The sequence below is a fragment of the Equus przewalskii genome, chromosome 6 (assembly GCF_037783145.1).
Source record: "Equus przewalskii isolate Varuska chromosome 6, EquPr2, whole genome shotgun sequence".
Lineage (NCBI taxonomy): Eukaryota > Metazoa > Chordata > Mammalia > Perissodactyla > Equidae > Equus > Equus przewalskii.
Window position 1 is genome coordinate 22,626,326 of NC_091836.1, and position 22,361 is coordinate 22,648,686.

The 22,361-nt window shown below is 41.1% G+C and overlaps 2 protein-coding genes across 2 annotated transcripts in view; one reads left to right on the plus strand and one right to left on the minus strand.

The window, feature by feature from the left end:
- The window catches only part of ZW10 (zw10 kinetochore protein), a 44,898-nt gene extending 27,163 nt beyond the window's left edge, over positions 1-17,735 (minus strand). Inside the window, exons 1-7 of the mRNA XM_070623149.1 lie at positions 17,156-17,735; positions 15,173-15,307; positions 9,581-9,682; positions 9,314-9,391; positions 9,001-9,160; positions 7,524-7,676; positions 98-289 (exon numbers count right to left, since the gene is read on the minus strand). Of these exons, the coding sequence (XP_070479250.1) occupies positions 98-289; positions 7,524-7,676; positions 9,001-9,160; positions 9,314-9,391; positions 9,581-9,682; positions 15,173-15,307; positions 17,156-17,425 (1,090 nt within the window). The 5' untranslated portion in view covers positions 17,426-17,735. The remainder of the gene's footprint in view (positions 1-97; positions 290-7,523; positions 7,677-9,000; positions 9,161-9,313; positions 9,392-9,580; positions 9,683-15,172; positions 15,308-17,155) is intronic.
- A 3,702-nt stretch (positions 17,736-21,437) lies between these two features.
- CLDN25 (claudin 25) lies at positions 21,438-22,127 on the plus strand. Its single transcript, XM_008509769.1, has one exon. The coding sequence runs from the start codon at positions 21,438-21,440 to the stop codon at positions 22,125-22,127; it is 690 nt and encodes a 229-aa protein (XP_008507991.1).
- Positions 22,128-22,361: the final 234 nt, after the last annotated feature.

Sequence of the window (22,361 nt, forward strand, 5' to 3'; positions counted from 1 at the left end):
TACTGTCGGTATTTTTATCTACTTTAAAATAATATTTACTTTTAAAAACAATATTGACTTTGCCAAAACACAAAAGCACTTCCTTGGGGATACATACCTAGAAGTTGTTTCTGGAGCACTTCCAGTACCAGTCTGATCTTTACAAAAACTTCAGATGGTGAGGGATGTTCCAAGTCAGTCATCACAGATTCAAAACGAATGATAATGACGTTAGGCTGGCTTTCTATCACAGCATGAAGGGATGGGCAAGATGCCAGAGGCCTAAGGATGTACTTTAGCAGCATCTGACCTGAAAAATTATGTGAACACTCAACAGAAATCACTAGAAGAAACTTTTAAAAAGTGAGCATGTCAAAAAAAAATAAAGATCTTTGAACCTAACAACAAAAATACATTTACCATGACATTACACACCACTCATTATGCACTGCAGGTTTTCCCACTGAAGTTTCCCAAACTGTCTACAGATTTTTATTTAAATTATTCAAAAAAATCAAGTAAAATAAATAGTAGCTAGTTTAAAAAGGGAAAAAAGAAAGAGGTCAGCAACATGGCAGAGTGAGCAGTTTTCTTTGACTCTCCATCTTCGAACTACAACTAATTGGACATTCATTGGTCAACAAAGGATATCCACACAGCACCTCAGGATGCCTGAGAGACCCATGCTGCTATACATTGGGAGGTGGACAGCCATCTCCCCTGGAGGAGATGGAGATAGGTGAAAACTCTCCAACCCCGAGACAGCCTAGTACCTGCAAGCAACTTTCTACCGGCTGACATGCTCATAGCATCGCCACGGCACCAAGGGCGGGCATGCACATGCATCCGCAGCACAACTGTGGAAACAGGTGACTACAGCCCTAAATCCCCCGTGATTGCTCCTTAGCCCAGTGGGAAAATCCAGAGTCCCACAGCAGCCACAGGGAAAGCCTCTACTCGGCCTTAGCAGAGAGGCCCCGCCCAGCAATCAGACCACTGGGAGGCCCTGGGGCAAAAGGGGTTCCACCAGCTAAGCAACCCACCCAGCCGCACTTAACACACAAAGCCCTGCTGCGGCCCCAAGGGGGCAAGGGAGACCCAGTGGGATGGTACAAGTGGGCAGTGACAAGTTGGAGCCCCAGTGAGACTGCTCCTCGGTCCAGCGGCAAAATCCACAGTCCCACAGCAGCTGCAAGGAAAGCCTCTACTTGCCTTGGTGGAGAGGCCCCGCCCAGCAACCAGAAGGCTGGGAGACCCTGGGGCAAAAGGGGCTTGGCTGGTTGAGCAACCCGGCCAGCCCCATCTAACACACAAAGCCCTGTTGCAGCTGCAAGGAGGCAAGGGAGACCCAGTGGAACTGTGTGAGGGAGAAGTGACAATTTGGAGCCCCAACATGACAGCTCCCTGGTCCAGGGGGAAAATCCACAGGCCCACAGCAGCCACAGGGAAAGCTTCTGCTCAGTATTAGTGAAGAGCTCCTGCCTGGCACTCACAAGGCTGGAAGGCCCTGGGGCAGAAGTGGCACAGCTGGGTAAGCTAACCACAGACTGCAGTAGATACCCATAGCTCTGCTGCAGCCCATAGTGGACAAGTGAGATCTTGTGGGACCTGATGGTGGCAGAGCTGCAAGTCTAGGTGAATCTGCTCCCTGGAGCTGTGAAAGCCCATAACACCACTACAGACCCTAAGGAGGGAGTGTGTCTAGGTGGTCTGTGAGAGTAGACACCAGCAACTTGAGGCCCCCTTGCAATTGTCCCCACAGCTGACGAGAGACCCCACAGGGCCACTGCGATCACGAGGAGGGGTCCAGGCTCAGTCAGGAACAGCTGACAGGGATCCTGGTCAGTGCAGATTACACAGCTACTGCCCCCGCCACCAGCAGAAGCAAGTGGAAGCAGTAACGAAACTCTATCTCTATGTGGAGGCACAAATCCACACCACCAAGCAGTATGAAAAAATATATTAAATCTCCAGAACAGAAGGAAAATGACAAGTACCCAGAAAACAATCCCAAAGACACTGAAATCTATAACCTAAATGACAATGAATTCAAAATTGCCATCATTAAAAAATTTAATGAGTTAAAAGAGAATACAGACAGACAACTCAATGAATTCAGGAGCTACGTCACAAAAGAGCTTGATACTATAAAGAAGAACCAATCAGAAATGTTGGAGATGAAGAACACAATGGAGGAGATTAAGAAAACTCTGGACTCTCTGAACAGTGGGGTCAATAATATAGAAGACAGAATTAGAAATTTGGAGGATAGGAATATAGAAATGCTGCAGATAGAGGAAGAGAGAGAACTAAGACTAAAAAGAAATAAAGAAACTCTCCGAGAAATATCCGACTCAATTAGGAAATGCAACATAAGGATTATAGGTATCCCAGAGGGAGATAGGGGAGAAGGAGGCAGAGAGAAGGGGGCAGAAAGCTTGTTCAAAGAAATAATGGCTGAGAACTTCCCAAATCTGGGGAGAGAGATGGAAATCCATGTGACAGAAGCTAATAGATCTCCAAAATTTATCAATGTAAAAAGACCAACCCCAAGGGATATAGTAGTGAAGCCTGCAAAAGTCAACAACAAAGAGAAGATACTAGGGGCAGCAAGGCAGAAGAAAATAACCTATAAAGGAACCCCCATAAGGCTGTCAGCAGATTTCTCAGCAGATACCTTACAGGCTAGAAGAGAGTGGAATGGCATATTCAAAACTCTGAAGGACAAAAACTTACAGCCAAGAATACTCTATCCAGCAAAAATATCCTTCAAATATGATGGAGAAATAGAAACTTTCCCAGATAAACAAAAGTTAAGGGAGTTCATCGCCACAAGACCCCCCCCGCCAAGAAATGTTCAGGAAGACCCTCATACTCGAAAAAACAAAAAAAGGAAAGGGGTTACAAAACCCAGAGCAAAGGAGATAAGTAGAAAGACAAAATTAGAAAGGTGCAGCTCTCCATCAGAACAGATTAGCAAAGGATAAGTATAACATTAACGATAAAAGGAAGGGAAACACCGAGAATAAATATAATCTTGTCATTTTAACCACAAACTCACAACGCAAGAAGGAAGAAAAAAAACACCTAACAATAACAACCTAGAAGGAGAAGAGGTAAGGGATGGAATGGCTTAATCTAAGGAAATAAGAGGCTATCAGAAAATGGACTATCTCATCTATGAGATGTTTTATACAAACCACATGGTAACCACTAAACAAGTAACGAGAATAAAGACACAAATTACAAATAAGAAGAAAGCCATACAGAAAACTATCTACCTGAATTGGTAGTCCAAAAATCACAGGACGAGAAACAAAGGAAATGCAAGAGAACTGGAAAACAAGCGATAAAATGGCAGCATTAGGCCCCCACATTTCAATAATCACTCTAAACGTAAATGGATTGAACTCTCCAATCAAAAGACACAGAGTGGTAGGATGGATTAAAGAACAAGACCCAACAATATGCTGACTCCAGGAAACACACCTCAGCCCCAAAGACAAACACAGACTCAGAGTGAAGTGATGGAAGATGACACTCCATGCTAATAATGAACATAAGAAACCAGGTGTTGACATACTTATATCAGACAAAGTAGACTTCAAAGCAAAACAGATAAAGAGAGACAAAGAGGGCAGTTTATAATGATAAAAGGGACACTCCACCAAGAAGACATAACACTTATAAATATATATGCACCCAACACAGGAGCATCAAAGTATCTAAAGCAACTATTAACAAAACTAAAAGGAGACATCAACAACAATACAATAATAGTAGGGGACCTCAACACCCCACTAACACCAATGGATAAATCATCCAGACAGAAAGTCAACAAGGAAACTGTAGAATTAAACTAGACCAGATGGACTAAATAGACATATATATATAGAATACTTCATCCAAAAACAGCAGGTTACACATTCTTCTCAAGTGTGCATGGAACATTCTGAAGGACAGAACATATCTTGGGGAACAAAGCAAGCCTCAACAAATTCAAGAGGGTTGAAATAATATCAAGCATCTTTTCCAACCAGAACGCTATGAAACTAGAAATAAACTACAAGAATAAAGCTGGGAAAGGGGCAAAAATGTGGAGATTAAACAACAGCTACTGAAAAACCAATGGATCATTGAAGAAATTAAAGAAGAAATCAAATATTATCTGGAGACAAATGAAAATGAAAACACGCCATGCCAATTCATTTGGGATGCAGCAAAAGCGGTCCTAAGAGGGAAATTCATTGCAATACAGGCTCACCTCAATAAACAAGAAAAATCTCAGATAAGCAATCTCAAACCACACCTAACAAATTAGAAAAAGAACAAGAAACAAAGCACAAAGTCAGTAAAAGGAGGGAAATAATAAAAATTAGAGCAGAAATAAATGAAGTTGAAACAAGAAAGACAGTAGAAAGGATCAATGAAACAAAGACTTGATTCTTTGAGAAAATAAACAAAATTGACAAACCCTTAGCCAGGCTCACTAAGAAAAAAAGAGAGAAGACTCAAATGAAAAAAATTAGAAATGAAAGAAGAGAAATCACAATGGATACCACAGAAATACAAAAGATTATAAGAGAATACTATGAAAAACTATATGCCAACAAATTGGACAACTTAGAAGAAATGGATAAATTCTTAGACTCTTACAATCTCCCAAAACTGAAGCGGGAAGAAATAGAGAATCTGAATAGACCAATCACAAGTAAAGAAATTGAAACAGTAATCAAAAACCTCCCACAAAATAAAAGTCCAGGACCAGACTCCTTCTATGAAGAATTCTATCAAACATTCAAAGAAGATTTAATACCTATCCTTCTCAAACTATTCCAGAAAATTGAGGAAGATGGAGCACTTCCTAACACATTCTATGAAGCCAACATCACCTTGATCCCAAAACCAGGCAAGGACAACACAAAGAAGGAAAACCACAGGGCAATATCACTGATGAACATAGATGCAAAAATCCTCAATAAAATTCTGGCAAACTGAATATAGTAATACATTAAAAAGATCATACACCATGATCAAGTGGGATTTATACTAGGGTCACAGGGATGGTTCAACATCCGCAAGTCAATCAGCATGACACACTACATTAACAAAATGAGAAACAAAAACCACATGATCATCCCAATAGATGCAGAGAAAGCTTTTGACAAGATCCAACATCCATTTATGATAAAAAAAAAACTCTCAATAAAATGGGTATAGAAGGAAAGTACCTCAACATAATAAAGGCTATATATGACCAACCCACAGCCAACATCATACTCAATGGGCAAAAACTGAAAGCCATCCCTCTGAGAACAGGAACAAGACAAGGGTGTCTACTCTCACCACTCTTATTCAACATAGTACTGGAGGTTTTGGACAGAGCAGTTAGGCAGGAAAAAGAAATAAAATGAACCCAAATAGGCAATGAAGTGAAACTCTTGCTGTTTGCAGACGACGTGATCTTATATAGAGAAAACTCCAAAGAATCCATTGGAAAACTATTAGAAATAATCAACAGCTACAGCAAAGTTGAGGGTATAAAATCAACATAATTAGTAGCATTTCTATACTCTAACAACAAACTAACAGAAAAAGAACATAATCCGATTCACAATCGCAACAAAAAGAATAAAATACCTTGGGGTAAATTTAACCAAGGAAGTGAAAGACCTATACAACGAAAACTGCAAGACTTTCCTGAAAGAAACTGATGACGAGATAAAGAGATGGAAAGACATTCCATGCACATGGATTGGAAAAATAAACATAGTTAAAATGTCCAGACTACCTAAAGCAATCTACAGATTCAACGCTATCCCAATCAGAATCCCAATAACATTATTTACAGAAATAGAACAAAGAATCCTAAAACTCATATGGGGCAACAAAAGACCCCAAATTGCTAAAGCAATCCCGAGAAAAAAGAACAAAGCTGGAGGCATCACAATCCCTGACTTCAAAACATACTACAAAGCTATAGTAATCCAAACAGCATGGTACTGGTACAAAAACAGCTGCACAGATCAATGGAACAGAATTGAAAGCCCAGAAATAAAACCACACATCTACGGACAGTTAATCTTCGACAAAGGAGCTGAGGGCATACAATGGAGAAAAGAAAGTCTTTTCAACAAATGGTTCTGGGAAAACTGGAAAGCCACATGTAAAAGAATGAAAATTGACCATTCTTTTTCACCACTCACAAAAATAAACTCAAAATGGATCAAAGACCTAAAGATAAGACCTGAAACCGTAAGGTTTCTAGAAGAAAATATAGGCAGTACACTCTTTGACATCAGTCTTAAAAAGATCTTTTCAGATATCAGGTCATCTCAGACAAGGGAAACAATAGAAAGAATAAACAAATGGGACTTCATCAGACTAAAGAGCTTCTTCAAGGCAAGGGAAAACAGGATTGAAACAAAAAAACAACCCACCAATTGGGAAAACATATTTGCAAGTCATATATCCAACACACGGTTAATTTCTATACTATATAAAGAACTCACACAACTCAACAACAACAAATCAAACAACCCAATCAAAAAATCAGCAGGGGACATGAACAGACATTTCTCCAAAGAAGATATACGGATGGCCAATAGACACATGAAAAGATGTTCATCATCACTGATCATCAGGGAAATGCAAATCAAAACTACACTAAGATATCACCTTACCCCTGCTAGAATGGCAAAAATAACCAAAACAAAAAGTCACAAATGTTGGAGAGGTTGTGGAGAAAAAGGAACCCTCATACACTGCTGGTGGGAATGCAAACTGGTGCAGCCACTATGGAAAACATAGCCACTATGGAAAACCGTATGGAGATTTATCAAAAAATTAAAAATAGAAATACCATATGACCCAGCCACCCCACTACTGGGTATCTATCCAAAGAACTTGAAATCAGCAATTCCAAAAGTCCCATGCACCCCTATGTTCATTGCAGCATTATTTACAATAGCCAAGACATGGAAGCAACCTACGTGCCCATCAACAGATGACTGGATAAAGAAGATATGGTATATATATACAATGGAATACTACTCAGTCATAAAAAAGGATAAAATCATCCCATTCACAACAACATGGATGGACCTTGAGGGTATTACGTTAAGTGAAATAAGCCAGATAGAGAAAGACAATCTCTATATGATTCTACTCATATGTGGAAGTTAGACATGTAGACAAAGAGAACAGATTAGTGGTCACCAGGGGAAATGGAGGGGTGGGGGATGGGCACAAAAGGTGAAGGGGTGCACCTACAACATGATTGACAAACAATAATGTACAACTGAAATTTCACAAGGTTGTAAACTATCATATCTTAATAAAAAGTAAAAAAAGGAAAGAAAGGATCCAAGACCTTAATAAAAACAGTAATACTTATGACAATTCCATTTGACGAATCATGAGGCCAAACCCTATGATCCAACATCAATATTATCCAGAGAATAGTTTTATAATCTTTTCTATCACTCCTTTAACACTGGACCTTCTAAGACTTCATGTAAAGGAAACACAGTAGCATGCCTTACCAAATGATTTAAGCTTGGTATGCAGCTCCCCAAGAATAGAAAATGCCAAGAGGACAGAACTGATTGGTGGCACAGGGGTCTTCTCTTCTTTCTGAGATTGTTCAGTGCATAAATGAAGTTCTGTTTGTAGGTAAGATTCCAAGTTGCTGGTATCTAAGAAAAAGGGAAAAAATATCAGCTGTCTCAGCAATACAAGATGTTTGCAATGCTATTCCTCAGAGCCCATTCTCTACTGAGATTCCTAAATATGTGGTTTTACTATAATACACTTCTAATGCAACCAAATATTACTTATGACATACATGTCCTTGGCATCACTTTAAAATAGGAAATGACTTTTTTTGATATGTTTAAAGAATCAACTAAGTGCAAAAGCAAGGTGATGTGTCTAAAATAAATGCTTATTAAATATGTATTGAATGAATGCAAGAAATGAAAAGCGAGGTTCTAATTTCACTTGAGACCTCCTCTTCTATGTTCTTTCTTATCAAGTAAAGAGGATAGCCTGCCAAACACGTTTAACAGGAAGGGTGTGTTATAACAAATAATTAGAAAACCTATCTTTTCTTAATTTTATAGTCTGCTTAGAAATAGAACCTAAAATTTCTCGATTACTTTCTTCAAAATACCTGAAATACATACACGTGTGTGTGTATCTCTATGTACACACATACATATATAATGTATCTGGAGGCCAAAGTGGATACAGGAAAGGGGGTGGAGGGAGACTGTGAGGTTTCCCCTGAAATAAACTAAATTTCAAGTTTCAAGATTGGAAAATACACCAGGTGTAATGGCATGTCCTTTACCTATTCCCTTAGAGGTTTTACTTTGTATTAACAACATACCAGAGAGGGCTCACACCCAGAGATGGGCAGAGGAGCTGAGAGCCAAGTAGCATAAATCAAAGCCAGGGCCAGAGTTATTCTACTTCTTCATCTTGCTAAGCACCCCCTATCTCATGATTCTGTCACCATTTTTTCCCCAAGGACTGAGAATATTTGAGCCAAACTCTTGTCCCATTGACTTCCTGTCTTCTTTCCTCAGCAAGAGAGAGAATGGTTGAACAGCTTCTTTTAAGATTTCTAGCCAAGATAAATTGTTGGGATTCCAGCTGTCCAGAATGGCTACATCCTACAATGTCGTGGGAACTTTGTATGGTCTTAAATTACTACCACCTCCTCGACTACACCCTCATCATGTGGATCCCAGCCACTCAACCATCTTCCCTCTTCTCTGCTCCTTCCTAGCGAAGGCACAGAAAGAGAGGTAAGGGAAGTAAAGTGAGAACACTTTAGGGACCCAAATGAGTTGATTCTAACAAGCATTTTGCTTAATATGAAAATTCAATGTACACTTGGGAGATTAATAAATGAAACCTTCTCATCTACCACAATATAAAATATTTAGAATATATTCAGAGGTCAAACTGGTTCAGGCAGATTAAGCAAAGCAGTCCACCTGAGGTCAGCAGCACCTTTTGATGGTGAGAACTTCCATACAATCAGCTTCTGCCACTCTTCTCCAAGGTGATAAAGTATGTTCTGTTTCTGTATTGTGAACTCCATGCTGAGAGATTTTAACATTTTTAAATCAAAGCATTTTCTGGATTTTAATAATTTCAAGCATTTCTCTGCCTGGTAGTGAAACAGAATCATTGTTAAACATTCCATCTGGATTCAGGGCAAACAGAATATATCTGTATAACGATAAGGAATACATGGAACACAACATTTACTAAAAACAAAAATAGTACTAATTGCTCAGGCTTTGGAGAAAGCGTTTAATACCTCTTCCAGACGCTGAGCAGCAACGACATACTTCTTCTCTGTTAATGCACAATTATATTCTTCAATAGCAGTAGAAAACTAAAAAGATAAGATAGTTATTAGTCATTTTACTTTATATATCTTATTATTTCAAGTCTGTCAGCTTATTCTTTTTTAAAATATGAAAAAATACCATATAGCCCAATACTCAGTTAATAATGAGACCAAGTGAAAAAAAAATAACTTTCTTACCACCAAAACACTGAAGTTTGAGCTGAGTTTACTGACCTCATGTAGCTGTTTAAGCAAACTTAGGACTACTGAATCTCTTTCCAACTGTTGCTTCAAGTCTGTAAATTCAGCAGTTGATACATGAAGATCTCGGCGGACCTAATGCACACATCAAAAACAAGTACTTTCAAGCTACTCTGTACCTAAGAAATAAAACATTTATAGCTAATCATTAAGCTTTATTAGGTGAATATAATTCATGTTGAAATTTAAGTGCTGGTTAAGACTGGAACAAAAATCACAGAATAGCAGGAAGAGATCTTAGGCGGTCCTCTCAGTCCAAACCATGACCCTATGCAGGAATACCCATTCCCATCAACCAAGAATCCTCGCGTCACCACCTATTCTTAGCTTAAGCAGTTGCTATCTTTCATCAGAGAGCTCATCCACCTGGATTACTAGAAGGGTATCCCAACTGCCAAGTGATAACTCACTCTCCATTGGATAGGTCTAACTATTAGAAAGATTTTACATTGAATCAGAACCCAAACTCTCATTCTGCCCCCCCTTTTCAGGGACGTTGCACTATCAATTATTTCTTCTCTTTCTATATCTTTTACCTCTCCCTAATTCATTCATCATTCATGAAATATATATTGATTGAAGACCTACTACAGCATGGCTCTTCTCATCAGATTTAAATATGCTAAAATGTCTCCCAACTTTGAGAAAAAATTTCCTCCTCCTCAGCAACGACCTCATTCCTCAGTAGCTACCTTATTTCTCTCCTTCCTCTCACCAACAAGCTTACTGCAAGTGATCCATACTACTGTCTTGACTCTCTCACCTCTCATTCACTCTATAACTCACCATGATCTGGTTTCTACCCCCACCATTCCACCAAAACTATTCCAAAACAGCTGCTGCCCCAAACACCAAACAACTCTTTGTTGCTAAATCCACAGCATATACCATCAGTGTTAACTATTTATCAGCACACTGTTACTTTCCTTCCCTTAGTTCAACGACAACATTCTCTACTCATTTTCCTGCTAGTTCTCTGGCCATTCCTTTCATTTTTGGGGGGAAGCTTCATTTTGCCTCTGATCACTTCAAACATATTGATATTCCTTTCTCTCTGGCCCTCTTCTTACTCTGAACTGCTGGTTCTCAAAAAATGAACTTCTTTTTGCCCCATTCCCATGCAGGGACATTTGGCAATGTCTGGAGACATTTGGGGTTGTCACAACTGAAGGAGTTCTACTGGCATCTAGTGAGAAGCTAGGGACACTGCTAAACATCCTACAATGTACAGAACAGTCTCCCACAATAAAGAATTATCCAGCCCCAAATATCAGTGCCGAGGTTGAGAAACCTTGCTCTATACACTCTTTCTGGACAATCTCATCCATTCCCATGTCTTCAATTTCCAAGTGCTGCTATCCGAAGTCCACATCATTTTCCTAACCTCCAAACACGTATATGGATGGGTGATGTGCAAAATGCTCACTAAAATCCATACTTCCATTCTCCCACAGTAACAACAACACATGGCTACTCAACTAGTCTATTATGTTCTAGCCCCTTTCACAGTTGGGGTGACCATGTATCTCAGTCTCACCAATGGAATATAAGCAGAAGTGATGTGCACAATTTCCAGGTCTGAGTCTTAAGAAAATAGATGTGCCTCCCCCATTGCCCTTAACCTCCAGCTACAACTTGGACATGGGGAGAAACCAACTTCAACCACTCAACAACAAAATCCTAGAGCAGTGCTTCTCAAACTGTAATATACATACCTATTACTTAGTGAATCTCATTAAAGTGCAGATCCTGATTCAATAGGTCTGCGATGGGGCCTGAGAGCCTCTAGGTCTAACAAGCCACCAGGTGTTGCCAATTCTGCTGCTCTACAGACTGTTGAAACATAATTTTTTAGGGGTCTCTTACATTTCTGCACTGTTTTGCGAGTGAAGTAATGACCATCTTTTGTTCTGGACTATCTTTTCAAGGAGGTCTGTGTAGTAAACAGCTTGGAAAACAGAGATGGTGTTTTCCTCCAAAGCAAAAAGCAAGCATGCTTACTCCCCATTATAAGAGATTCACATTCCCTGAGCTCAGGAGTTCTCTTCTATAATGCACTGCACATTGCCCTGTAGAAACTGGGGCTCAGGGCCCTGTGCAAAAATGCTCAGGCTGGCTACTGCTGTGAGTAATAAACTATTTTTCATCTCTCATCCAAGGAGTCTCATGTCTTCTACCAGCATCCATGAAACTGTGGCAGGCCAACTTGCAAGCAGGTTAAAATCTCAGACCCCCTTCACAGTGCTTGGCAGAGACTATACTAGAGCAGGTAGGCCATAGGTTGTAGAATCAGCATGCTAGCCTGGACTACTACAATTAAAAAATACGGATCTGGGGCTGGCTCTGTGGCCGAGTGGTTAAGTTCGCATGCTCTGCCGCGGCAGCCCAGGGTTCGGATCCTGGGCGCGGACAAGGCACTGCTCGTCAGGCCACGTTGAGGCGGCGTCCCACATCCCTCAACTAGAAGGACATGCAACTAAGATATACAACTGTGTACAGGGGGGGTTTGGGGAGATAAAGCAGAAAGAAAAAAAGATTGGCATCAGTTGTTAGCCCAGGTGCCAATCCTTAAAAAAAAAAAATTGGCAACAGTTGTTAGGCCAGGTGCCAATCTTTAAAAAAAAAAATACATATCTTGTTTGAGCCAGTGGATTTCAATGTCTGTCTCTGTCTCCCTTTCTTCCTTTCTTTTGAACATCTAGCCTTCATCTTAATACACTCCAATTATACAACTCTATTTGGAGTTGTATATCACACAGGCACTCCATATTTAAACTAATTTCTCCCACAAAAACCTACCCCTTCTCTAGATTCTCTGTTTCAATGAATGGCACATCAATGACCTGGTTCCCCACTTATCATTGGCTTCTCCGTCTTTTACTACCCACATCAACAAGTCCCAAAGATCTTATCCCTTAAATGTCACTAGGATTCATCCACTTTTCTCCATCCTCACTGCCACTGACTTTAGAGCAAGTCACCACCCTGTCTCGCCTGATTACTTTAACTGCCTCCTAATGCTTTAACTGCCTTCTCATTTCCCAGTCTCTTTTTCCCTCAAGTCCTTTCTTGAAACTTCAACCAGATGGGATTCCTAAAATTCAATTCTGATGTCACTCCCCTGCTTAAAATCCTCCATGGCTTCCACAGTGCCATCAAGATAATGTCCATACTACTTAACCTGATATACAAGGTCCTTGCTTACCTTTCTGATCTCATCTCATGTCCTTTCCCACCACACTCACTAAACATGAGTCATATGGAACACTTGCAGCTCTCCAAAAGTGACATCTCTCCATTACATCCTTGCTTCTGCAATGCTGTCCCCTACGTCTACCTAAAACACTCTTCCTTCCTCTCTGCCTAATTACCTGTCACTTCAGGCTTTGGTTTGGACACTATTTCCTGCCGGAAGCCATCCTTAACTACACCTCTTCTCTCTAACTGGATTACTCCTATTTGGTGTGTACCACACTATTTTACTCATCTACATCAGGCATGAGAGTCACATTTTGAAATTAAAAACTGTCTTATTCAGCAACTACCACCGTATCAGGCACTTTGTAGATGCTCAATGAGTATATCAAATGACTGAATAAATTTCTTTATAACATCCACCTATGGATCTAATTCCCCTTCTTTGGCTATAAATTTGAATCTTGATATGATAAGGGCTTAAACCTTTTTTTTTTTGCCCCCCGGTACATAGTTGTATATTTTTAGTTGTGGGTCCTTCTAGTTGTGGCATGTGGGATGCTGCCTCAGCATGGCTTGACGAGAACAGTGCTATGTCCACACCCAGGACTCGAACCAGCGAAATCCTGGGCCGCCGAAGCAGAGTGCACGAACCCAACCACTTGGCCACAGGGCCAGCCCCTAGGGCTTCAAATCTTGAAAGTGTTTCTTACTAAAACTAAACACCCTCAGTTTCTTTCATTGTTCTTCAGATGGTTCAGTATTCAGCCCTGGACCCTCTCATTTAGACCAGCCATTTTTCAAAAGACAACAACCAGAATTGAATAAATTTCACCAGCCATAATCCGGCCAGCAAAAGGCACAGAGAACTCATCACTCTCTTGTTCCAGATACTGCATTTCATTTCAATAGTACAGACTAAGATCGCACTATTGACTCATTGATCAAACAATCAACTAACGACAAATACACTTCCAAAATATTACTTGAGCTGTGCTGGAGTTGTAAGTAACGGATTTATTTTTATTAAAACCTCTAATCAGAATGATTGGTGAACTGACTGTTAAATAAATTTTCTAGCTAACTAGTGGTTTCCCTATTTGTCATTCAAATTTTATAGAAAACTTTTGAAAAACACATCTGTTCACTTTCCCTCTCTAGAAACTATCACATAGAGAAGAGACTTGTTGTCTTTCCTTCAGGACCTTGAGAATACCTCAACATCTTGATTTTTGGATATCAACGAGCCCTGAGCAAAAATTTAGAAATGGATGTTGAAGACACCTAAGATTAGAGTTTGTTTAAATCTCCAGTATCAGCTTGCTTTCTTTCAATTGCCTATTTTTCCTAAAAGGAAACTGTAGGGGAAAAATCCTGGGGAGATAATACATGTGGAAAATGTCTTTAATATTATAAAGCTGATATTTTTGTTTCCAGACTGGTTTACTTCTTTTTGTGATGAAAGCACTCCAGAAAACACGATACACATTCTTAAAACCCACCAGACTTTCCACACAAGTATAGAAAGCACTAGCCCCACAAACTGACACAGGACAAGATGGGCAAGGACTCTCTGGATGTCCAGAGGAAGTGGCTTGATGACAAGAAGTAGAGTGGTCATGATTGGCACACCAAGCCAATTTTCCAGAAGAAAATTGTCAAAAGACAAACCTTGTGCTGAAGCTTGAATGTGTTGAGGCCAGCTATAGACCTGTAAGACAATGCTGGCCATTAATAGATGCAAGTATTTTAACTAGGAAGAGGTAAGAGAAGAGACCAAATGATCCAGTTCTAAGCTTTACCTGTTTTTATTATGAAGATGACAAAATCCTCAGATTTTGCTGTTGTTGTTGTTGAGGAAGATTGGCCCTGAGCTAACATCTGTTGCCAATCTTCCTCTTTGCTTGAGGAAGATTCTCACTGAGCTAACATCTGTGCCAATCTTCCTCTATTCTGTATATAGGATGCTGCCACAGCATGGCTTGATGAGCAGTGTGTAGGTCCATGCCTGGGATCCAAACCCACAAACCCCAGGCCACTGAAGCAGAGCACGTGAACTTAACCACTACGCCACCAGGCCAGCTCTCCTCAGATTATTTTTTTAAAATTTATAAAGGGCTATTCAAATGCAAGACATTATTATTATAGCTAAAAAAAATTTTACTATAAAAAAGAAATTATTTAAATTATAATTTTGGAAAATATTTCTATTTTTAAGTTGGAAGTTACCCTAAAATCATCTAATTCAACTTCCATTTACCAATAAGAAAAGTGAAGTCTTGAAAAGTTGTACATAACTGAATTGTCTTAGGAATCAGGAAGCTGAACTACCCCCCTGCAAACGTACCCAATATAACAACCTCTTCTTACCTCACTCTCTATCCTGGACTTCAGCAGGTCAATGTCATCAGATAGCTTATCCACTTGGGAAACCAGGTCTTGTGCACTTTGCATGCTGGGCAGGAATTCACTGTACTTCTTGCTGATCATACTGCATACCTCACCCTATAATATAAAACAGAATTACACTGAGATGAGTAGGTGACTCTGTTAAAAATATATGCTTGTCTTCCATAAGGAATCCTCCATGTTGGAGCCTTCCTGCCAGTTACCCACACCCATTCCCATTTCCCTCCAAGCCAACAGATTTCTTTGAAACACATATTTCTCCCACCCTTAATGGTCCTATGACATTATTAGAGTGAAAGAAGACAATGATCACCAAATCCCACTAGTGCCCAAGAGTTTTACAAACACCAGAAAAGAGAAGGTGGAGCCAGAAGTTCTCATATTGAACTGTATCAACTCAGACTACAGCCAATTTTAATTATACATATATCTAATTAAAAAAAAGCAAATGGATAAGTTAAATCCATAATCTGTATATTTCAATCAATTTACGAATTTCTATCTTCTGGCTTATAAAATTTTAAGGTCTAATCTTAAAACTGTAAATTGATTTACATTTTATTAATAAACAAATTACTGAAGACTTTGCACTGAATTATTCAATGCTTTGGAAGCTACAGGTATAAATTACACCTGCCCACAAATAAATTCCTTTTAGGCAGGAAAACACTACGTACACTTGAGTAGCAAGAATGCAGAACACAGAAATGTAACACAACAACAGAGTTAATGTTCTCCAGGAGCACAAAAGAGAAAGAGAACACCTCTGCCTGAGGGAAAATGGGGATATTTTTCATGCAGGAAACTACATTTGAGATGAAACCTGGAAAATGGGTAGAAAGACTACGGGTAAAGATGGAGAAATGGCAACATAAGGAAAATCTGGGAACTAGAAATGATACTGGGCCTTCTTGGAGCATAGGAAGTAATTCTCAATTGGCTGAAGATTCAAGTTGGTAAAGGAAACTAGTGAAAGGAAAGGTAAGTTAGGTTCAGAACACACAGGAACCCCAAGTGCCATGCTAAGATAGCTTAATAGTCTGTGTATCATATAAAACGTGGTTTAAAACCCAAAAGCCATGTTAAAGAGATGTCAGTATCGTGAAATACTTACAAACTAGGAAACCATTTTTGTAAAATCAAGAATTGTTAGGAAGAGCTACTTCTTGTGCCTTTATGGTAGGTGCCAAACTCGCTCCCTTAAATCCAGACTTAAGCAGGTGCACATAATTTTAAGTGAATGCAGCAAAGATGCGGGCAAATACTGGCAAGGTGAGGACAGCAGTACACAGGGAACCTGTGTACGGCTCTGTGCTTTTTGGTTCTCTCTCAGTCTCAAGACAGCAGGGTCCAGAGAAGTGCCATTGACGTGTTTTACAACACTCAGCACGGCCTCCAGGGCTTAGGGATGGAGAAGAGAGCAAATAAACACACTGCTAGGTTTCAATAACAAAAACTTCAGAGAGGAGAATGGTACAATCTTCCCAAAGCTATCATGTGCATCAACAAATCGGACAAAAAGGAGTGGGTGCAGGAGACAAACACGTCCTGTCCTCATATCCATCCCTCTCCTGTGCTCCCTCTCTGGACACATGGAGGCTTTCAGTCCCACTCCCCTGCCCTGCTGGTCCCCTCAGTCTCCCTCCGCGTCCCCTGCCCCCGGCCTCCCCAACCTAACCCCACTCCCCAACATTCCCCCAGCCACCGCCTCTTCCTCCGCACAGTCCCAGGCCTCCTCGCCTCCTCCGTCCCCAACTCGGCTGCGCTCCAAGCTTCCTCCTCAATCCACATACTTCCCAGCCCTGCCACTCCTCATTCTTCCCACTCAGGCCCCACACCTGACTCTGCTCCTACCCACTCTGTCCGCCCTCAGCCACTGCTCATCTCTCCTCGAACACCACCCGGCGTCGCTCTCTAGTCCGCCGACTGCTGCCGCGCCCTCACCTTGATCTCCTCCACCCTCCGGGTCAGGCGGCTGATCCTGGTGCCCAGATCCTCCTTCTCTAGCCTTCCCGAGTGTGCCAGAACTTCCGTCACGAACGAGGCCATGGCCACGACAGGAACCAAAGCTGACAGAGCCACTCTCTCGTAGTCAGCGCGGCAGCTCCAGTCCCGCCGGCGGCCTTGACGCGCGGCCTGCTGGGAAACGGAGTCTTGCGGGGCCCAGGCCGCTGCACGGAAGGCGAGGGCCACACTACAACTCCCAGTAGGCATCGCGACTATCCTAGCGTGGAATTTCCACGGTGTCCCGTAGTTGGCAAACTGTGCGGAGAAGCGTTTTCTTCCTAGCTGTTTTCGAATAGCTTGTCTCTTCCCGCCCGTTTTTAAGTAGAAGAAATGAAATGTTTTTATTTAGTAATCAGTCCTAACTGAACCCTTCTCAACTTCAAACTTCTTAGCTGTGAAGTTTATCTAGCTGGAAGACCCGACGAACCCATCTTGATTTTTTTTTCGTTAAATATTCGCTCCCATGGGCCGCAGTGGCCATCGGAGCCCATCTGAATGGTGCCCTCTGGAGTTGTGGAACGAAGTGGCGTCACCTCAGTATAAATAGAAGTCTGCCTATAATTGCACTTCTTTTGTATTGCATAGTTTATGTTACATCTACGTACATATATTACATATATAAATACTGCCTCTATGTACATATAAATATACATATATTACATCTACGTAATACATGACGTTTACATTATTTATATTACCTAGGTATAAACAACATTAGTACTGTGTGGACTGGAACAAGATACTTAGCACTTTCAGAGATTACAAATCAATTTTATCAAAAGCTTTTAAAAATTGTTTCATTATTTAAATGTTACATACTGAAAGATGTTCACAATATACTATGCACGGTATAATTTCTTTGTTAAAAATATGGAGAGAGAGGTAAAAGATATATACCAAATTATCTCTCTGAGTGGTGGACTTATGATGTTTATTCTCTTTCCCTATCTATTGTTTTTTCCTGCAATAAACATGTACTGCTTTAATTAAAATATCTTTAATTTTTTGAAAAGATATCTTGTGAGGGTTGACCCCAAGTAGATGCTGACCCTAAGGTCCTTGTCAATTTTAAGTGGCTGTGGGACAATCTGCTTATCCTAGTGAGGCAAGGGCAGCTTCCTGTGACATGAGCAAAGGAAATGAAATTGGGGTTAAGACAGGAAGCACAAAGGACAGCCATAGCATCCTGGGAAACACCTCTCCCTAGAAAACCAAATCAGTTTCTGTTTAGTAGACCTGTCAGCCTCACTTTGAATTCTAAATGCTACTAATAATAAATGCCCAGTGAGAAAGAAGGACTTGCAGATGAAATTCCTGAAAACTTGTATTACCTATTTATTAACTACTACATGACAGACAGGATGCCAGGTCTCAGAAGCCAAAATGTGTGAATAAATAATCACAGGAGGATATGATAATTATTTTGGAGGTAGATGAGGGAGCAATCCAGATTTTTGTGGTGCCTAATCTTACACAGTTGTGGGGAAGGAGAGGACTCTTTAAGGAAAAGAATATAAAATACAAAATCAGGTGCAGGCCTGGGAAGGGGCCTGTGCAAGTAACAGGCGTGAAACTTCACCCACCTCTGAGGAAGGTACAAAGAGCAGAGGAAATACTGGAGGAGGAGCACCCAGTCTCTGAGTGAATCAGGGAGGTTTCACAGCAAGGAGGCATCTGGACTGAGAATCGAAAGTGGTGCCACTTTGAGCCTGAGGTTCTGGGATCTTCCTCCAGGAAACCAATTCATGCATGCCCATAAACACACCTGCAGAAGCTCCACCTCTCCCTGGGCAGAGAAGCCACTGGATAAGCTGAAGATTGTTCCTCAGGGTTCCAGGAAAAGATGGAAGAGCCAGGGTAAGACTGAGGAAGGAGAAGGAAGAGCATAGGGGATGGAGTGCCATTGCTACACATAGACAGTCAATGCATGCAGGAATTGATGAATACTTGAATTAATAAAAAGAAATTAATAAACAAATGGGTTCCGTTTTCTCTTACTAATATGACTTCCTTCATAATTCTTACTTATGATGGTTTGTATGTCTCCCAATTCACAGATTTTCACGAATCATCAAGAAAGGCCCTGAAGAAAATGCAAGGATAAAGGAGCAACGTCTGAAAGGATTCCTCCTGACTTATCATGGCTCACGGGCATGTGGCATACCTGTGTCCAGGAAGCAGAGTATCAAACACAAATCTGGATGGATATAGTGCAAGCAGACAGTGTTTCCAGGGAGACAAAATATTTTGCCATCGTGTTGACTAGAACATGTGGCTGTTAAAAACGCAGCAGAAAGAGCCTACAATTTGAAACGCATATGAAGGGAGAGATGTGGAGTGGTGGATGCGGGTATGGGTGAAACGAGATGGGTAGAAGTGGATAATTTTTGAAACTGGGTGATGGGACATGAGATTTCTTTATACCATTTGCTCCACTTTTGTGTAAGTTTGAATTCCTATAATAAAACATAAAAGAAAAAAGAGCATTCGAGATGATTCTGATTGCCTCCTTCCACCCCTAGACCATTGATAATTTAATTAGGTTGCTTAGGTGTTGAAACGTCATTCAGATAAAGTCAAGATGCTTTCTCGGATGTTTCCTCCTTGCTGACTGTCCTACACCTCTGCTTTCACTGCGTGGTGTACCACAGGGTATGCATTTGCTTAAAATATGAATAGGGGAATACACTGGTCAAAAATTTATGTCTTCAATATAATAAATCCCCATTTTCTTCTGTGTTTTGTCATAAAGATTAATCCTCCCCACATGCTGGAGCAGTGCAGGGGGAATCACTGTCACAATCTGGGGAGAAGAACGGGAAATGTCACAGTCTGAGCCTCCTAGCTCAGGAGTTGGATCTGTTGCTTACCAGCCAGGGTATGTTGGCAAGTTACCTAACGTGTATCTCCACAGTGGTAGCGTGAAAATTAACTAAGGATAAGGTATCTAGCCAAAAGTCTGGCGTTCAGCCGCACTCAGTAGGTGAAAATTATTTCCTTTCCAGTCAGAACCTGCTTCTTGGCAGCAGCAATAAATACCTAGGAATGGAAGCTGGTATGACTAGCATCTATTTATAACAGCTGTCCTAGCAGCAGCAGGAGACTGGGGAGGGAGTGCTCCCCTCCTGGTATATTCTGGGTCTCGATAGGTTCTTTGGGTTGGGAAATTTTCTAATTTTTTCTGCTTACAAAAATACTAAATAATAAATTCATAAAATTTACAAAAACATAGATAAGCACAAAATAAGGAAATAAAAACTACCCATAGTCCTACCACTAAAATAACCATGGTCAACATTTTGTGGTATATGATATGCATATATATATGGATATAGATGTCAACATAGATATATGCACTTTTTTATGAAAGTGAAATTGTATTCTATATACTCTATATACTATTTAGTCACCTGCTTTTCTCACTTAACAACATAACAAAAACATTTTTCACGGGCCAGCCCCAGTGGTCTAGTGGTTAAGTTTGGCACACTCTGCTTCAGTGGCCCAGCTTCACTTCCCAGGCACAGACCTACACTACTCATCTGTCAGTGGCCATGCTGTGGCAGCAGCTCACATACAAAAAGAGAAAGATTGGCAGCAAATGTTAGCTCAGGGAAAATCTTCCTCAGGAAAAAAAAACAAAAACATTTTTCATGTTATTAAAATGTCTTCTATATCACTTTAAAATGGCTGCCTAGTATTAACCAAAATGTACAATTATTAACAATATTTCAAGAACATTTTCATAAATCTTTGTATATCTTCACAATAGGCTAAGGTAAGTTCCTGGAGGCAGGGCGCTAGGTCAAAATACGCATATATGTAAAAGTATGAACCATGAAGTCATGATGCTCTCCAGAAAGATTATATCAATGAATACTCCCAGAACATCATTCTTGTCATCTCAGAACTGGGGAGTGATTTTAACTTTAAGTTTGTGAGTTTACTCACCAAATATGTATTGATAGCTTACTGTCTGGCTTTCTTACCTTTCACGGGACCCTCTCCCAAAATCCACACCCACATCCGATCTTGGGCACACCCCCTAAACCCAAACATTGCCAACTTCCTGGCACCTGCCTCAGCTGCCGCCTAGAAAACTGAAACAGGAACCCTCTCCAAATATGAAAAATCTTCCGCCCAATCTTCCCAAAAGGCCTCCCCACTAACCAGTCTCCAAGCCTCCTTTTAACTTTCTGCCTCTGTGGTGGGAGCAGCCATGGCCTGGAGTTTCCGTGGAAAAGTCCAGCTGGCGGGACTGCTCCTCTCTCTCCTTGGCTGGGTCTGCTCATGTGTGACCACTGCCCTGCCCCAATGGAAGACTCTCAATTTGGAACTGAATGAAATGGAGACCTGGATCATGGGGCTTTGGGAAGTCTGCGTGAATCAGGAGGAAGTTGCCACTGTGTGCAAGGCCTTTGAGTCCTTCTTGTCCCTGCCCCAGGAGCTCCAGGTGTCCCGTGTCCTCATGGTAGCCTCCCATGGGCTGGGACTATTGGGGCTTCTGCTTTCTGTCTTTGGGTCTGAATGCTTCCAGTTTCACAGGATCAGCCACGTATTTAAGAGGAGGCTTTGCCTTCTGGGAGGGACTTTGGAGGCATCAGCTTCAGCCACTACCCTCTTTCCAGTCTCCTGGGTGGCCTATGCCACAATCCAAGACTTCTGGGATGACAGCGTCCCTGAGATTGTGCCTCGGTGGGAATTTGGAGATGCCCTCTTCCTGGGCTGGGCTGCTGGTATTTTCCTGGCCCTTGGTGGGTTACTGCTCATCTTCTCATCTTGCCTGGGAAAAGAAGATGTGCCCTCTCCCCGGATGACTGGTCCTACAGCCCCACCATCCTATGCTCCAGCAGAGGAGTTCGATGGCTCCTTCTATCTAACACCAAGACCTAAGAACCTGTTCATCTAGGACTAGCTTCTGCCTAAGAATCTCTGGAATAAGGGAATGTCAGTAGAATCCTTTCTCTTCCTTACCCTTCATCACTCTGTATTTGTTTGCCTCATTTGGGGGGTGGTGGTCACAGTTCCATTTGTTAAGGATTGACTATCTTGGTGATATGGTGATTCTAATTTCAGAATGAAAAATCAAGGCACAGTTTCTAACAAACATGTTTTTCTGATTTGGGATTTCATTTATATAAAC

Coding starts and splice junctions, on each gene's coding strand:
- CLDN25 (XM_008509769.1), top strand. CDS start 21,438: ATGGCCTGGAGTTTCCGTGGAAAAGTCCAGCTGGCGGGACTGCTCCTC.